Consider the following 19,822-nt stretch of genomic DNA (forward strand, 5'->3'; position numbering starts at 1 on the left):
ACAAGAGTAGAAGGAGAGACTAGTTAGTGAAAGGAGAGATGGCTACTTCGACTAAGTTGAGAGCGATTTGATTGTGTTTCTACTTTGAATATAAGAACTGATACGGTTTTCTGGTAATATTGTGTAATAGGAGAGAAAGAATAATTAAGAATGACTCCAATGCTGACTAAATTTGGTATTTTGAATATTATATGATACCATGATGATAACATATTATCATTATCACAGCTTACATTAATTCAGCAAAATATTAATTTTATATTTATAATCAGCTTTAAATACTTGAAATAATATTTAAATTCTATTAGTTAAAGCATACACTTACAATTCTGGGAATGGTTTAAATTAAGGCTTTTTGGCATAAAGTGTGTGTAAATTTCATTCTCACTGTATTAAGTGACTTCTTATATAAATCTTTGCTAGACTCAAACCAAGCAGATGCCTATCCTAGCTGAATATGCTAGTGGAAAGACCAGAGATTAAGTGTATATGGAAATATATTTGATCCTCATCAGTGCTAGTGGAAAGACGAAAGATCAAGTTTATGGAAATATATTGGTCCTCATGGATGACCATGCCAAGTACCATGAAATACACATTTAAGAAAGGATCCTGCAACTTTTTGGGTAGTTTATTTTATGAATCTGGTCCTAGATACTTCTGGAATATTAATCTAGTGCTTTTCATTTGGAAAAAAAATAAAATATAAACCAGAATGGCTTGCAGAATCCAAGTGAGAGTCACTTAGTAGTTTATGTTAGCACCAGATATTGTTAATAAAACCCAGTGTTTTACAGTATGGTTAGGGTATGTATTTTTCCAAAGGGCTGGCCATGTGTCCTGTAGGCCTGTCATCACCGCTCTGAATTAGCTGGTGCAATAACTGCAGAGTGAATTGAGACTCTCACTCCACACATGCCTGGACTATGCTTGCTTTCACTGTTCCTGCTTCCTGCCAGCCCTGGAAAGAAGGAGAGATATTGTGTCTCAGTTTTGGATCTTGCCCACAGTAGTGATCTATAACTGTCTTGAAATTAAAGTGGAAAAAGAAAAAGCACTTGAACTCAATGTGAATAAAGACAGAGTAGCACATTGTGTTTTACAATTAGAACGTTCAGTTGCTCCAGATGGAGCAGTCATTCAGTTAGCAAACATCCCCTTTTACAGTCCATCTCAGGGGATCACTTGAGCAGAATTTTTAAAGTGGGATTCCACTTTGGAAGAAAGCGTTTACGTACGTTGAAACTATTACTTACCACATATCCCATCCTAATCTCTGTCAAATACCTTCATCAGGATCCAGTGTGATTAAGTCTTTGTTGCTACAACACAAAGTGAAGTAAAGGATGGGCACCCCCTTATCAGCACAGAGAGCTAATCTCCCTTTGAGTACCTCACACTGTGCTGGGTAAACACTGAGTAGGCACCTGCTGACTGTTTATAAATGAGCCTACTTTTTGTGCAATTTCAGCTCACTTTTGCAATTTAAAATCTACAGTATTTTACCATGAGTATTGGTTTGACAGTATCTTTGAAGTTTACGAAAGAATTACTTGGCTTTTTTAGGTGGCATCGGGTAGCAATCAGTGTGGAGAAGAAAACTGTGACAATGATTGTTGATTGTAAGAAGAAAACCACAAAACCACTTGATAGAAGTGAAAGAGCAATTGTTGATACCAATGGAATCACTGTTTTTGGAACAAGGATTTTGGATGAAGAAGTTTTTGAGGTAAAAATGAAGCAACCTTTAAGCTGAATATTATTAGGTTGGATGAATCAAAGTTAAAAACTCTAAAAGGTGACCTACTTTCTTCCTCTGTGGGTTTAGTGGTGATGTTTTCTATTGTTCAGCTAGAGAATGAGTAGACAATGGTGACTGTAGCGCCTGGGAAACCCTCACAGAGATTGGTTGATTTGAACACAGCCGTAGTATTCTCCTGGGAAGGACAGACAACTTTACTTTTAGTACTTTGTTTGCAGAAAAGAACATTGTTTTTCATTTCCTTTTCTGGAGAAATGTACACTTCACATATTCTGCCTTTCTTTATGAATATTTCTTAGTTAAGACAAAGATTAACATTGCAAAAGATGAACCATACATTTTTAAATCACTTCTTTTAAATAATGTGAAGGTCATGGTAAGAAGCTTTCTTGTAATTATATTTCACTAATTATTGTAATCACATTCTTTTAATCCTCCAATCATTGGGTCTGATGACTCAGGCTTTAACTTTCCTTTAGTCATTTTTTATTTTTTTTATTTTTTATTTTTTGACAGGCAGAGTGGACAGTGAGAGAGAGAGACAGAGAGAAAGGTCTTCCTTTGCTGTTGGTTCACCCTCCAATGGCCGCCGCGGCCGGCCCGCTGCGGCCGGCGCAGCACGCTGATCCGATGGCAGGAGCCAGGAGCCAGGTGCTTTTCCTGGTCTCCCATGGGGTGCAGGGCCCAAGCACCTGGGCCATCCTCCACTGCACTCCCGGGCCACAGCAGAGAGCTGGCCTGGAAGAGGGGCAACCGGGACAGAATCCGGCGCCCCGACCGGGACTAGAACCCGGTGTGCTGGCGCCGCAAGGCGGAGGATTAGCCTAGTGAGCCGTGGCACTGGCCTCCCTTTAGTCATTTTTAAACATCAAACAGATCTGAGTACTGATCCATATACACTGGTGATTGTTTTAAATACAATTTCTAAGCCATTTATCTTTCAAATTGGAAGAAAATAAAATTATATCACATAGTGTTGATTAATAGGGATGTTTCATATGTGAGATTTTCTGCATTTTATTGATGTGTGAATATTCATGCATTCATATGCACATATATGTGTATACACACATACATATCCAGTTTTATACAGATAGTATATATATTCATAAAATAGCAGTGTAAACATAGAGTGTCACTAGACTATTGCATTCCTGTACTTAGATATTTATTCCATTTTCAGGTCATATATTTGGGGTACTATTTGTTTTTGATTTTTTTTCCGCTACTGCTTTGAATCTAGATAAAATATCTTAATGCATTATGTCATACTGAATTAAATGATAGACTGATTCTGCTAATATGTAATAGTCATATTCTCTCAGGTATTCTAGTGTCTTGCATTGACTGCACATGCATGATGGTAAACACAGATAAAATTGCTTATATTTATTATTGAAATAATTAAATCTGGAGTCTTTTGAATAAGAAAAATTTTATATTAATAACATTTTAACATGTGACTTAAGTTTTCAAAGTGTTGTTATTTCAACCTTAATTTTTTAATGTATCAAAATACATAAGTCTTTTTTAGGAGGGTTCTTCAAAAAAGTCAAGTATGCTATTATGTAAAAACTTTGAATGGATTTCAGCTTTTGTTCCTGAAAATAAATTTTTAATACCATTTCCAAGAGGTTTTTGAATTATTCTCATATTTTAAACAAATATTGTTGGTGAAAATTTTTGTAGTTTTTCAAAGTCCTCATAAAATTTTTGAGTTCATTTCTTTATGAAGAAATAAATAATAATTTATAAATGCTATGCTGTTTTGATTTTTCTGGTAGGCTTGAAAATCTTGCTTTAAAATATAAAAGCCTCTGTCAAAAAAAAAAAAATATAAAAGCCTTATCAAATAATCCATTGAGAGTTTGATTATGTGTTGCTTACATCTTTTCTGCACGTTTGTCAAGATTTGAAAATGTGGCATGGTTATAAATATGGCTTTCTGATAGAATTATAAAATAGAATGGAAGTATCTTTTCCATTAATCCACCTTTCTCAATATAGAAGTTCATGACCTCTGTATTTTTTTTTCCTTCCTTTTTTTGAGTATAATTGAATTACAGTAAACTATATATATTAAAGCTTGATCAAGTGTTACTATGTATACATCTGTGAATCATTATAACCAAGAACATAAACATTGCTGGGTGACCTAGAAATTTCTTTCCTCCTGATCTTTTATAAGTCATTCTCTTTCCACACTAACCTCACACCATCAAAATAACACATATATGTGTAGTTTGTTAGTTAATCATACTCTGACCAAATAACTCATCAATTTCTAGATATTTAAACAAGATGAACAAACATACATGGCAATGCAAAATCTGTGTATATGAATGTTCATAGCAGCTTTATAAGTAGCAGCCAAAACATGAAAGCAACACAAATGCCTTTTAATAGAATGAATAGATGAATAAATTTCGGGTTAGCCATTGCCTACTATTCTACTCATCAGTAAAATTGAAATTTGAGTATTTCTCGAAATATTAATAATTTTATACTTCCTCCAGGAGCTAATGAGAGCCCCAGTTGTTCTGCATCCTTGCCAACACTTGTTATGGTCAATCTTTTTACTTTTAGCCATTCTAATTAGATGCACAGTAGTAATGCATTGATATTTTTCCTTATGAGTGATGATGTCAAGTATTTATTTTTAAGTGCATATTGGCCATAATATATCTTCTTTTGGATTTTCAAGTACTTTTCAACTATTTGTTCCTTTTAAAAAAATGAGGCTGTTTTCTTCTGATTATTAAATTTTAAGAGTTCTACATATTAAGATTTTGTCTGATGTATGTTTTGAATATATTTTTCCAAAATGTGACTTGCCTTTTTATTTTCTTAATGATGTCTTTCAAAATGGGATGCTTTTTAATTCTGATAAAGTTTAATTTTTTTATTTTATTTGGGGAGTTATTGTTTGTACTTTTTATCAATTTTGTAATTCTTTGTACTTTTTTGCTCTGAGAAACATTTACACTGAGAACACAAAGTTTCTCTCATATATTAACAGAATGTTGTGTTAGGTTTTAGAAACAAGCCGAGCCTCTTTTGAATTAATGTTAGTGTGTAATTGAAGTAAACATGAATGTTCATTGTTTTTGTGTAAGGGTATCCACTCCATTCATACCAGTGTGTTATACTTTTTTTTTCATGCATTGCATTGCTTTGCTTTTTAAGTCAGAAATCTATTGACCAGAAATGAGTGGGCCTGTGATTGAACTCTTTATGATATTCCATTGGTTTATTTATCTAAATTTTTGCTAATACCAAAATCTTGTTATTATTGTAGTTTTGTAGAAAATTTTGAAATTAGGTGTGTTAAATACTCCTACTTTTTATTATTTGTAAAATAGTACTGGTTATTTTTAATCAATTGCATTCTTACATATATTTTAGAAAAAGCTTATCAATTTCTATCATAACACAATTGTAATTTTAGCTGGGATGGTATTTGAGCAATATGTCAAAGAGAGGATAAGTGACATATTAAAAAACATTTTTTTCCATTTTTGTGAACAGAATATAGTTATGCATTTATTTTGGTGTTCTTAGATTCTGTCACAATGTTTCCTAGATGTTTTGATCATCTTTTATTTAATTTGTGCTTCTCTTGATGGTATAGTAAATAAAATTATTTTTCTTATCAACTTTCAATATTTTCTAACAAATAAAAGATAAAATGTTCTTATTAACCTTGTATTTTACAACTGTTAAATTCATTTGTTGGTTCAGACATCTTGCTAGTCTTTGCTGTCTATATTTTTTTTTTAGTACAATGACATTTATAATTATTACTCTTTTCTACTTCTCACATTTTTATTGTGAATGTTCCTCTTTGGTCACATTCTTTGCCTTGAGTTCTATTTATATAATATTGGAATGCCTGTTCCTTTCTTTGAAACTTACTATTTGAAATTAATTTTATTTTCTGCCCATTTGCTTTCAACTATTTGTGTTTTGTACTGTGTTGTGTCTCTTTGAGTCAGCATATTTGATCATCCTCCTTTTAAATCTTCTGTGCTAATTTCTGCCTTTAATCAATGTAATATTAATTAGGTGCTATTGGTTTATTACTGTGATTGCCTTGGATTTAGTTCTTCTGTATGACTGTTTTTGTTTTCTTGGTACTCTGAGTTTTCTGATCTTTTACTCTTTTCCTTGCTCTGAAGTTTTGTTTACTTGGTGGTGGGGTCCTAATTTAATATGTTTTAGTATTACATCTTATTTTGTTTATTGGAATTGTTGCTATATAATTTGTGGGGAGCTTATTTAAAAATCACAAAATATATACCAAATTTTATGAGCTATTTCTTGTTAATATTCTACCATGAAATATGTAATGCAGGAAACTTCTAATCTCCTTTTGTAAAAAAAAATTGTTATTCATTTGAGATTCAGAGGTACAGAGGAGAGGCAGAGGCAGAGGCGGGGTGGAAGAGAGAGAGAGGGAGAGAGAGAGAGAGGGAGAGAGAGAGAGAGGGAGAGAAAGAGAGAGAGATATTCCATCCCCTGGTTCACTCCCTAAATGGCCATAATGGCTGGGGCTGGTCCAGGTTGAAGTTTTGTCTGGGTTTCCCACGTGGGTGCAGGGGCCCAAGGACCTGGGTCATCTTCTGCTGCTTTCCCAGGTGCATTAGCAGGGAGCTGAAATGGAGCAGCTGGGATGCTACTGGAGCCCATGTGGAAATCGGGTGCTGCAGGAGGTGGCCTTACCCAATAAGCCACAGTGCCAGTGTCATCTAATCTTTTCATACTCATGTTTTTAGTGCACTTATCATATTTATTAGATCTACATATATTGAAAATACTACCTGATGATGATATAATTTGGCTTTAAAGAGTCATAAATATTTTTTCCTTTTCATTTTTTTTCTTTTTCAAAATAGTTGATGTCTGTCATTTTACATGCACAAAAGCAAAATTGAAAATGACCAAATAAAGAGTCATGAATATTTAACAGTTTCAAGAGAAACAATACTTTTACATCTGCCAAATCACCATTTTTGTTCATCTTTCATTTTCAAAAATCCATTTTCTCTTGGGATATAATTTCCCAATGTTTTGCCTTTAGCATTTCTAGTAGAACAGATATACTACTGATATAGTCTCTTAGTTTTCTTATATATGAGAATGTCATCTTTGCTTCTATTATAGAGGGATATTTTTGCTGTCTAAATTCAAAATTTTATCATTTTAGAATCCTAGCCATAACACATTCTGTTGCAAATTCCACATGCAGATTGTCTTCCTATACTTGATATATCACTCTCTTTAGCTGCTATAAAGATTTTTTTCTTATAATTGCTTTTTCTTTGATTATGAGATCTCTGTGCATGACTTTGTTTTAATTGAATCTGTTTTGTGTTCATGGAGCACTTCAAATCTATAAATGAATGTTTTTCAGGAAATTTAGCAAGTTTTCAGACATTTCTATAGTGTCCACTTAGTTACTATTTATTCTTATCTTTTCTTCCTTTTCAAAGTGTTTTTCCTTGCCTTGTGGAGAAAAGGTAAAACAGTGGTTTTAAAGACATTTTATGAGTTTTAATATACAGGTCATCTCAGGATTGGCATTGTTTTATTGTCTGTTCTATTGTGGTTAATAAAGAAATATTTTTAGAGATTTTGTTATATTTACTGCAAAAATATGGAAAGTTCTAACATACTCTGTCCTCCCCAACTACATTCCCCATTATTAACACCCCATACCACAGCAAGAATTTGTCACTACTAAGGAACCTATGTTGATATATCATTATCATTCAAAGTGCATAGTTTACATTGTGGTTCAATCTAGTGTCGTACATTCTATGGGTTTCAATAAATGTGTAATGATATATTCCACCATTTTAGTATCTTCTAACATCATTCTATTGCCCTAAAAATCCTCTGTGTGCTGCAGTCTTATACAACTTTTATTCCACCATTAACTCTTGATGACTTCATATTATTTACTGTCTCCATAGTTTTGCGTATTCTAGGATGTGTATAGTTTCAGTCACACTGCATTAGCCTTTTCAGGTTGTCTTCTTTCACTTAGTAATATGTAATTCTTCTGTGTCTTCTCATGGCTTTATAACATTTCTTTTTAGTATAGAATAATATTTCATTGTCTGTATGTACCAGAGTTTATTTATATATTCTTCTATAGAAGTGTACCTTGTTTGCTTCCAACTTTTGGAAACATTGAATAAACTTGCTATAAAATTACATACAGGGTTTATGTGGTACGTTTTTCAAATCATTTAAGTAAGTATCAAAAATGTGGTTGCTTTTAGAATGTGTTTAGTTTTGTAAGACTCTGCTAACTGCTTCCCAAAATGGGGTATCATTTTGCATTCTTTCCAGCAGTGAATGGAAAATTTTGTTCTGCAACTTGACCACAATTTGTTGTTGTCACCATTTGGATTTGGCCACTCTAATTAGTGTGTAGTATAGTGGTATCTCATTGTTGTTTAATGTGTAATTTCCTAATGACGTATGGTGTTGAATATAGAATTATGAATAATTTCAGGTAGTTTATGTGAAAAGAATAACTAGATTATTTTTTCATATGTGAATGTCTAGCTGTTTGAGCACTATAAATTGAAAAGATTATATTTGCTACATTGCATTGCATTTATTCCTTTTTCAATGATCAGTTTAGTATATGTGTAGATTTATTTCTGTACTCTCCACTGTGTTGCATTTACCAAATTTTGCCAATGCCACTGTGTATTAATTACTATAACATTATAGGAAGTCTTGAAATCAGGAAATGTCACTCCTTTGCCTTGCTCTTCTATAATATTGACTTGCATTGCTGATCTGATTCTTTTGCCTCTTTTTATAATCTTTAGAATCAATTTATAAATATGCATAAAATAACTTGCTGGTCTCTTGATTGTGATTTTCTAGAGTTTATAGATCAAGCTGAGAAAAACATATCTCAGTAATATTAAGCCTTCCTTCTCATGAACATGGGCTATATCCCCATTTATTTATCTTTTTTGATATCCTTCACCTGAATTCTGTAATTTTTTCATGTGTATTTTCTGTACATTTTCTTAGATGCACACATGTGTATTTTATTGTTTAATTGCTAATGTAAATTATATTGTGTTTTTAATTTCAAATTATATTTTTATTGCTGTTAAATAGGAAATTGATTGAACCATTTATATAGACTTTGTATCCTCCAGTTTCACAATAGTCACTTATTAGTTCCATGGGTTTTTTTGGTCAATTCTTTTGAATTTTCTGTATACATCTGTGAACTACAAAGATCTGTGATTTACATATTATTTGTGAACAAAGCCAGTTAATTTTTTTCCCTCTCAATCTCTGTTCCTTTCATTCCCTTTTCTTGTCTTATTGCTTTAGCTAGAACTTCCAGTATAATATTGAAAAGCAGTATTAGGATAAGAAGTACTTGTTTTGTTTCCAATCATAGTAGGAAAGATTTTAATTTCTCATCAATAATTATGATGTAAGCTCTAGATTTTTGTAGTTCTTTAAAAGGTGGAAATCACTATCCCTGGTTGGCTTAGAATTTTAACATACATAGGTATATGATTTTGTTAAATGCTTTCCTGTATCTTCTGATATGCTTGTTATTTCTTTAATTTATTACTGCGATTTGTTAAATTGATTTTCAGAAGTTTAATTAACCTTGTGTACCTGGAGTGAATTCTCCTTCTTTAAGATGTGAAATTATTTTTACACATAGTTGGATAGTTTTCTCATATATTATTGAGGAGTTTTGCATTTATGTTCATGGGAGATATTGCTCTTTAGGTTTTTTTAAAATTTAATATCGTCATCTGATTTTGATATTAGGGACACCATGGCCTTATAGAACGAGTTTAAAAGTATTCCCTCTGCTTCTGTCTTCTGGAAGAACCTACAAAGGATTGATAAAATATTTTGCTTAAGTTTGGTTGAATTTACTAGTCAACTAACCTTGGCCTGGTGATTTCTGTCTTGGAAATTTACTCATTTTTATTCAATTTATTTATTGGATGTAAGTTTATTCAAATTTTCTGTTTCTTTATGTGTGAAATTTGCTGATTTTGTTTATCAACAATATGGTTCTTTTTATCCAGGTTGTCAAGTTTTGGGGCATGTATTCCTTTATCACTCTTATATAATATCCATGCAAGCTGTAGTGATATCCTTCTTTGATTTCTGATGCAGTAATGTGTTCTCTCTCTCCCCCACCTTCCTCTCTCCCTCTCTCTTCCTCTCTTCCGCTCTCTCTCTCTCTTTCATTAGCTTGACTGCCCAAAGTGTAGGGTTTTCCATGACTGAGTCTCCTTAAAGTCTTTAAGTCTCAGAGTTTTTAACTCTCAGAATAAAAAGTAGGTTCAGGAGGCTTATAGGGGTAGTTTCAATGATAGTTCAATTCTGTTAAGTTTTTCTAAATGGATTTGTGCCTATTAAATACTTAATTACAGAGACAGTCTGAAATACATGTGGTTCATCCATAAAATTAGATGACTTCTTTTTTCATTTCTCTCACTTAATTCTCTCTGTACATTCTCTAAACTGATTCCTCTGTCCAGAAGATAGAATTTCTTTAAATTTTTATCTGCAGTTATGTTGCCATGCTTAGCTAATAGAGTCTACTCTTGGCACAAAAGCTAAGGGGAAAAAATGAAACAGAACAAGAAAATAATTAATAAACCACAAATAATGTACCGCCTGTGAGTTCATGCCTCTAAATTTTGACTATTCCTCTTAAATTGCCTGACTTCTTAGAAAGTGTTCTTTGCATTTTGTTTAGTGTGCGTAGTTGTTAACAGGAAGGGTGGCTATAGTGAGCTTGTGCTGCTATGGGAGTATGAGCATTCCCAAGATACTAACATTTTGAAAATGTTAGCTTATCATGAAAAATTTAAGCCATATGGAGGATTAAGCATGGTACTTGGCCCTAGTCTCATCCTCCAAATTTCTAAAATTGCTATAATTCTGCTATTTCAGAATTCATCCTTTAAAGCGTCTTGCCCTAGTTTCTTTGTGGAATTTATCTAATTAAGAAAGAAAAAAATCAACACCATTTAATAATATCATATTATTCCATGCATCTACATTTTAAGAGAAAAATTTTATTCATTATTCATATATTTATAAATATTTTGAAGGTCTTTCATAAAATATGGATTCAGGAACAGAACAATAGAAGTCGGTGTACACAAATGACAACATAATCCACTGTTTTACTTGGAAAATTAAAAATGAAGCCGCAGACATCATTGAGGATCTAACAGATGCAGGGATGGTTGACTGAAAAAGATAAAATGTTTGCATATTTAATCACATGCATAGTAGTTGATGGTATTGATGCTGGAGTCAGTCAGTCTTAGTTTGATTTTTGGGTTTGGAAATGAACCAGCTAGAAATCATAGACAAGATACTCAAAATCTCTTTTTATTCATCTCTAAAATGGAATAACCATTCTACATATCTCAAGAAGTCTGTTGAACTTCAAATGAGTTAATATTTATAAAGTGTTTATATCTGTGTATTATAGTATTGACTGTTTTACATTTGTTTTTTTTAAAATACTTTTCCTTTCATTGATTATTTCTGAAAACAGATAAAAATAGCAAATACCAAACATGAAATAAAATTTGGTAGAATTGGTGTTTGAATACAGTCCAAGCCTTAAGTAAGTGTAATGAACACAAGTTTAATACAATTAGTGTTAAGATCCTCAGAGTACAGGATACACTTGGTGATAACAGAATTCATCAACACGTTTAAAGGTTCATTGAACTCACGGACATGCTGGATTTCTCTAATACAGACTAATAAAAATATAAGTGCAGTTATTTCTAAAACGGGATCTTGTGAGTTTCATGCAGAAATAGTCCAGTGTATATACACAACAGAATCTTGTAGTTTTATAAATCATGTCATTTTTTTCTTCCTGTAACAAAGTTAGCATTTATCAGATTGTATTTAGTTATTGTTAATAGTCTGTTACCAAGTTAAAGTTCCAAATATAAATTTTTATACTTCTGTTTTTTTCTGTTCTAGTAGATATTTAAGTTCTATGGCTGAACTTGTATACACAAGTGTATAGAGCTACAGCATCAGTTTCTTTTTTTGTCAGTTATCCTTAACCAAATCTGAAGGAAGCATCTTCTTTTGTTTGTTTGAAAGGTAATTACCTTTCTTATTTCTGCACACTGAGTAGTCTGACAGTGTGGCGAACACCACACAAAAATGTGCTCCATTATTTATGACTAACCTGCAGTGATTCTGTAGGGCATTTCCCTGCTTCTTTTAAACGCCACTACTTCATTATACAGCAGCTGGTGGCATCCTGTTACCAGGCAGACCACATGGGATTAGATCTGAACCACTGTTTTGTGATATGCAGATAAGCGTTTTTGACTCTTCTGACCTTTTTATTATAATTTCATATCTACTGAGATTTATGACTGGAACTTTTCCAAGAAACTCAATGAAGTATTTGGTGTAGATGCTGATTTCAGAACTCTGTAGAAAATATTACTTGTTCCCTGAAAGGAGAATTGTCATTTTGGATTCAGTTTTCTACTTTGTTGGTTAGCACATCACTGTATTATCTGCTGTGAACCATGCACCGTGAAGTTTCATGTATCTTATGTTGTCTCTTTTACAAATTTTTATCTCTGTACACATTACTCCAGCAAAAAGTGATACTCTAGTCCTCTCCCACACACATACCTTTTAAGATATGTTATTATTCACTGCATTTTATTAACTTTTTAAGGAATAACCCATTTTCTTTTGCATTCTTTTCTTCCTATCTATATTATCACATTTTTAATAATTATCTGTCAATGTGTAAATTTGACATTAGACTATAGATTCCTTAAAAATAATTTGTATCTTGTTAATTTGTTTATTCCAGGGCAAGTGTTTGGAGCAGCTGCAATTAAGACAGCACACTGTGTCCCATAATAGAGTATCCGGGTTTAAGTCCCGACTCTCTTCCCAGTCCTAGTGTCCTGCTAATGCAGACCCTGGATGTATCAGGTGGATTCCTGTCACACATGTGTGAGGGTTGAATTCAGTTCCCAGCTCCTGAGTTTGGCCTAGGCCTGCCCCAGCTTTGTAGGGCTACTGGGGAGTGGACCTGCACATGGGAGATCTCTGTCTGTATCTCCTTGTGCCTCTCTGCCTTTCAAATAAATAAAATTAATATATTTTTTTAAATTTAGATACTCCAGGGGCAGCATCACATACAAAGTTTGGTGCAGAGCTTATACTTAGTGAAGATTAGTAAATATGAAAATTGATGTATGACCTGGAAATGGCTAACTTGTTGGAGGTCCCAGGGACTAGGAAGGGTGCCAATAGCTGTAAGATGATATGTGTCATTTGTAGGTTAGGTGTTTCTTTATGTAGTTAAGTAGTTGGTTATTTTCTGTTGTAGCAGAGTATATATATGGCAAGCATAAGGGCTAGAGATATAAATAGTTGTAATAAAGATTTATTTATTTATTTGAAAGAGAGAAGGAGAGGCAGAGAAAGAGGGAGAAAGAGAGAGAGAAAGAGAGAGAGAGAGGTGTCTTCCATCCGCTGATTCACTCCCTAGTTGGCCGCAATGGCCAGAGCTGTGCTGATCTTAAGCCAGGAGCCAGGAGCTTCTTCCAGGTCTCCCGTGTGGGTGCAGGGACCCAAGGAATTGGACCATCTTATACTACTTTCCTAGGCCATAGCAGAGAGCTGGATGAGAAGTGGAGCAGCTGGGTCTCGAACTGGCGTCCATATGGAATGCGGGAACTGCAAGTAGTGGCTTTACCTCCACGCCACAGTGCCGGTTCCAATAGTTAAAATAAAATATGATTGTGTTTTTTTAATAAAGACACAAAAAATATTCAAGGGAGAAAGTAACAGGTGGATCCATGATGCCGAAAATTAAAAGGTCCTTTAAACATGAGAACACATGTGCAAAAGATGAAAGCTTTGAATGAGCCCAGCAGTTTTGTAAATGGTAGTATGATTTCATGGCATTTGCAGATGATTTGGTTGGGTGTGTAAGGACCTGTTTGCAATTTACATCATGCTAATGGGATTGAACTTTACTCTCTAAGTTATGTGAAGTTTCTTGATGTAGGGGAATCCAACCTCAGACTTGTTTACGTTTCTTAAGTGATTTTTTTTGGGGGGGGTAGTGAAGGAGTATTTTTTGGATGGAGTTTCAGCTGCTATGATTGGCTGAGACTTGCCTGCTTGTTTCAGAATATATTCTTAGGTTAGGTAACAGTTTGTGTAGACATTAAGTTGAGTTACCATCCACTGTATACCGGGAAACTTTAGGCCAATCTTAAAATATGTACTGAGGCATCTTCAGTCCAAACAATTCTATTTAGTGCTAGACTTCTTGATATTTATAATATACACAGTTAATGTGAAATTGTTATTTGTTATTAGCTCAAGGAAGTATAAGAATTTCAAGAATATTGAAATTATTATTTAAGTAAGTTTCTTAGAATTTTGTCTATTTAGGGCATGGTCTAATTCATTTTTGTTTACAAGATGACTGTACATAATTATTAGAAGAATAACAAGTATCTAATAATCTAAATATTGTCTGTTAATGCAATTATTAGTATTTTTTTTTTCTTAGATAAAATAGGGAGCTTTTTCATAGCCTTCACTGTTTCTATCTTCCTCACCTGTTAGTCTGTTCCTTAAGCAACAAACCTAGCAAAACAAGTCCATTTTTGCCAGACTATCACCTTACTGAAAGCATGACTGAGTGAATGAACAATGTCATGTCCTTGCTTAGAATCTGTCAGTGTGGCTTTACATCTCAAAGTATAAATTTAAGTCCTGTCGGTAGTCTGGAGGGTCTTCTGTGAGCTGTACCATACCTGCTGCTACTTCTTTATGAATTCATTAATGGCTCCGATCCTCCTGGTTCCCTCTGACCTACAACCTGTCTTCCTGGAACATACCAAGTGTGCTCCTGCATGGGGCTGCCTTGCCTATGGGCCTGGCCATTCACTTGTCTGTATGGAACTCACTCCCTGATACCTGTAATTTTTATTCTCTTCCATATTCTTCAGGCATTTCCCTCAGTCAGTGTCCCTTAATTAGTGAAACTTTCCATAATGTCACTTGCTAATAATATGTCATTTCACTTCGGTATATTTCGTATCATTTCCCTCCTTCTGACATACCTCCCTTATCCTTTATTGCTTTATACTCTCTGTAGTATTTATAGCTTTATGACATATTATATTTCGCTTATTTTGTCCCTTCCCTTAGAAAATAAGCTCTAAGAGGACAGGAGCTTTTACAATATCTACAACATCTAGTACCTTTCACATATTATTTTGTTAATCATTGATAAATGGATTTTCCAGTACTTTTTAATTCAAGGAGTAGAGGTCAACTGTGGCAAAAAAGGAAGCAGGAAGCAAGGTCAAAATACTTTTTGAGCTCTTTTATTTATTTGATTGTGTGTGTTGTAAAATAAAGTCAAATCATTATCGTTCAGTAACAACCTTTGTTTAACACAGGTAAATCAGAATGTCTAAAACAAATGTGTACCACTGTGGTAATGTTTTAGAAAATTTTAGAGATTTTCTGTAATACTTCATAAGTAATTGTTGAAGCAGAAATAAACTCAACTAATATAGTTCACTTCTCATTTTCTTAAAACTTGTTTCTTAAGCTGGCTATAGTTCTCCTTGCAATATAATGTCCATGTGGGTAGCAGTTCTGTTTGTGTGATTTCCATCATTCTTTCGTTTGAAATATGTTTCAGATGCAATCTCTGATGCATTTTCAATGACATTAAAATTCATAGAATTTTTGCAGCTTTCCTTTACTACATAAGATGGTAGAGAAATAGTCATTAACTGTATAGAATATTTTTTTTTTAAAAAAAACTGTGTTGAGTGTCAAAGCCTACTAGAAGTCTGAATATACAGGAAGTATAGGTTTTCAATTAATCTTCTGGTAAAGGTTGTTACTTCAGAATTTTATGCTGTGTTTAAGATTTAATGTCAGTCTTCTTTCTGGGTAGGCAATCAAAACATTAACAAGACCACTATACTTATCAATAAAACTCTAACATCAAATGTATACAGAAGTTTTAGTGCCAAGGAATTATTTTGTGGTTTGGATAGAACTTTGTTGCCATTGTTTTTACAGTGACACATGCTAGAGTGCTTAGCTACATATATTTTTCTTTCTTTTCTTTCACTTTTTTCCCTGATGAGCTTGGCTTGTAGAATAATGACTTTAAGATTCCTGAAACTGAAGTTTTTGGAGCTTATTTTGGAAAAATTGTAAATGAATTTCACAGTAACATTCCTTAAAATTTATTGTGGTGATATACACATTTTCTAGAATCTGCCTTTGACTATTTATGCACAGTTTAAAGTTTTTTTTTAAAACTTCTTTAATCTGTATTTTTTCTTAGAATTTCTGAGGAAATGCAAAATAAGTAAGAGCATTCTTAATTTATAGATATTGAAATATTATTTGAAATACTGTCTTTTAATGATAAATAAATTGTATGCCTAAAGATACATTCATTATTTTTTTACTTGAAATTCTTTATTTATGGAAAATTTCAAACACATATTTTGTATCTAATGTAGTCACCTAACACAGTAATAAAATTAACAATTTTGTATTATTATGTAATATCTAGATTATTTTTAATTTTTCCAAATTGTCTCAAAAATTTGTTTTTTTTTTTCCCCAAAGAAACCTTTTATTTAGGTATACGAATTTCATAAGTACAACTTTAGGAATATAGTTATTCTTCCAATCATACTTGCCCTCCTACCCACACTCCCACCCTTACTCTTCCTCTCTCTCCTATTCCCAGTTCCATTCTCTGCTAAGATCCATTTTCAATTAACAGTATGCACAGAAGACCAACTCTATACTAAGTAAAGATATCAACAGTTTGCACACACGCACACACACACATAGCTCTTTGAGGAGAAGTTTTACAGTTAACTCTCATAATACAAATCATTGAGGATAGAGGTCCTGCATGGGAAGTTAATGCACAGTGACTTCTGGTGTTAATTTAACAGTTAACACTCTAATGTATGACATCAGTGACTACCTGAGGCTTTGACCTGAGCTGCCTAGGCTATGGAAGCCCAAAAAGTTTGTCAGTATTTAGACAAGGCCATAAGCAAACTGGAAGTTCTCTCCTCCCTTCAGAGAAAATTAGATCCCTTTTGATGGCCAATTCTTTCTGCAGGGGTTTCACTCAGAGTTTCTTCATGTAGAACATTTTTTTTGCCACAGTGTCTTCGCTTTCCATGCCTAAAATGCTCTCATAGGCTTTTCAACTGGATCAGGATGATTTAAGGGCTGATTCTGAGGTCAGAGTACTACTTAAAGTGATTGTCTTTTTTTTTTTTTTTAAGATTTATTTATTTGAAAAGCAGAGTAACACACACAGAGAGAAGGAGAGGCAGGGAGAGAGAGGGGTCTAAAGACTTGGGCCATCTTTTACTGCGTACCCAAGGCAAGCCTAGAGCTGGTTCATAAGTGGAGCAGCTGGGACTTGAACCGGCACCCATATGGGATTCTGGCACTGCAGGTGGCAGCTTTACCTGCTATGCCACAGAGCTGACCCGTTATTGTCATTCTATGAGTATGCTGTTTGAACTGTTTCTCATGTTGAATATTCTCTCCTTTTTAATTCTATATAGTATTATTACCATACACTTGATCCTATTTATATGATCACTTTAACTCTTAATCCCATTTATATGTTCACTTTAACACTTAATATGGTAATTTTAACACTTAAGATGGCATTTTTACCACCCACCATAATGGGAGTTCCGGTCACATGGCAAGTTTTTAAATTGTACCCTTAGAAGTAAGTCCATAGGAATATATGCAGAGCTATACAGCTTTACAGTTACAAACTTCCTTCTCTCTCTCTTATTCCCACTCTTATTTTTTACTGAGATTTATTTTCAGTTGACTTTATACACATATGATTAACTCTATGTTAAGTAAAGTGTTCAACAAATAGTATGAAGAAAAAACAAAAAATCCTGTTCCTCGGCAGACATGGCAAGGGCTGTTCTAGTTATTGCTTCTTGAAGTGTCAATCTCACTTCTACATATTTCCTTTTAGGTGTTCTATTAGTTCTCACAGATCAGGGAAAACATATGGAATTTGTCCCTTTAGGACTGGCTTATTTCACCAAGTATGATGTTTTCCAGATTCATCAATTTTGTTGCAAATTACCAGATTTCATGTCTCTAACTGCTATATAGTATTCCATAGTGTATATATCTCATAATTCTTTATCCAGTCTTTGGTTGATGGGCATTTAGGTTGATTCCATGTCTTAGCTGTTGTGAATTGAGCTGCAATAAACATAGGATTATAGATAGCTCTTTTATTTACTGATTACATTTCTCTTGGGTAAATTCCCAGGAGTGAGATGGCTGGGTCATATGGTAGGTCTATATTCAGATTTCTAAGGTATCTCCATACTGTCTTCCACAGTGGCTTTACCAGTTTACATTCTTACCAACAGTAGATTAGGGTACCTTTTCCCTCATATCCTTGAAAACATTTGTATTTTGTTGATTTCTGTTTGAATGGCATTCTAACTTGGGTGAGGTAAAACCTCATTGTGGTTTTGATTTGCATTTCCCTGATGTCTAGTGATCCTGAGTGGTTTGGCCATTTGGATTTCCTCTTTTGGAAAAATGTCTATTTAAGTCCTTTGACCATTTCTTAACTGGGTTTTTTGTTTTGTTGTTGTAGAGTTTCTTGATCTCTTCATATATTCTGGTTATTAATCCTTTATCATTAAATATTGTTTGAGTATCCATTATGTTCAGTTTCAGTCTAGGAACTGTGGAAATTTCGGGGACAAAACAGACAAATCTCTGTCCTCATGAGGTTTAGTACTCAGTGAATTCATTAAATAATATAGATTGAGTGGTTACATAGAGGAATCCAGACCATACTCTGTCTTCTGCACTTTTCTAGAAAGTGGCATATGCACTGTTTATTTGAATACCTAAACTTCATTAGTTTATGTTTGTGTGTGTATACATGTATGGAAGATAGAATTTGTATTTTAACAATTATAGCTATATGATATTTCTCAAACTCATTTTGTCTTTAGTTCTATATTGTTCCAGTAAATAAGAGTAATTTCAGATGGTAAGAGCATTTTAATAGGAAATTCCAGTTTTCAGTTTGTCATGACCCACATCTTTCACTGTTCTATAGACATTGCATGTTCAATGTACAGACTAACTATATTCTGTAAAGAAATTTTCAAATGTGACTCTAAGGAAACATTTTCATTTTCAAAATTAAAATAGTAAGATATGTATCAATTATTTTTTATTTACACACATACTTTAAAATGTTCTTAAACTCGTATTTTAGAAAATTGTAAATTTTTGTTTTAATGAAACTTCCATTTACTGAAGGAAGTATATCACTCATGCTTGCATAGTGGAGGAGTGCAACACAGTAAAATAAGGAATTATTTTTTAGGAATCCATTATTTGGAGAAAGTTTCATTTTATATAGAATTAGAGTAATAAATTGCATAGAAATGCTATCACCAGTTATTTCTTTTCCATCTTTGACAGACATTTTCTCTAAAAGGCTTAAGAAGAGGTAGCAGAGGAAAAAAGATGGTGGTAAAAATTAATACATGAAGAATGATCTCCAAATATGTGGTTTACTTACTTGGTTTGGATCAGTGGCAGTACAACATTAAAATCATAATGAATTGGCAAAAACAGTCTTTTATATTCATATTTCAAAGAGAAAAGTCACCTTACTAATAAGTCTGAAATTTATAGCCAACTCAAAAGCTATGAAATGCGAAGTAAATGTCAAATTCTATTGTCATCTTTCTGTGAGTTAGTAAAAATTGCATGTAATGCAAAGGCCATATTTGACCTTTATGCTGACATTAGCTGTATGAACTTGTCCTTTGAGTCTAAGTGTACAAATACAAGTTAAAAATATTACTTGACATCTAATGTTTCCTGTCATTCAAAAAATACTTATTTCTCAAGTTAATTTTAAAAAGTAAAATCTAA

The 19,822-nt window shown here is 33.2% G+C and overlaps 1 protein-coding gene across 2 annotated transcripts in view; it reads left to right on the top strand.

The window, feature by feature from the left end:
• The window catches only part of COL11A1 (collagen type XI alpha 1 chain), a 209,003-nt gene that overhangs the window by 34,190 nt on the left and 154,991 nt on the right, over positions 1-19,822 (top strand). For both annotated transcript variants that reach the window (XM_017346045.3, XM_008264806.4), the window contains exon 4: positions 1,567-1,729. In XM_017346045.3, coding sequence (XP_017201534.1) covers positions 1,567-1,729 — 163 coding nt within the window. The remainder of the gene's footprint in view (positions 1-1,566; positions 1,730-19,822) is intronic.

This window comes from Oryctolagus cuniculus, chromosome 7 (genome assembly GCF_964237555.1).
Source record: "Oryctolagus cuniculus chromosome 7, mOryCun1.1, whole genome shotgun sequence".
Lineage (NCBI taxonomy): Eukaryota > Metazoa > Chordata > Mammalia > Lagomorpha > Leporidae > Oryctolagus > Oryctolagus cuniculus.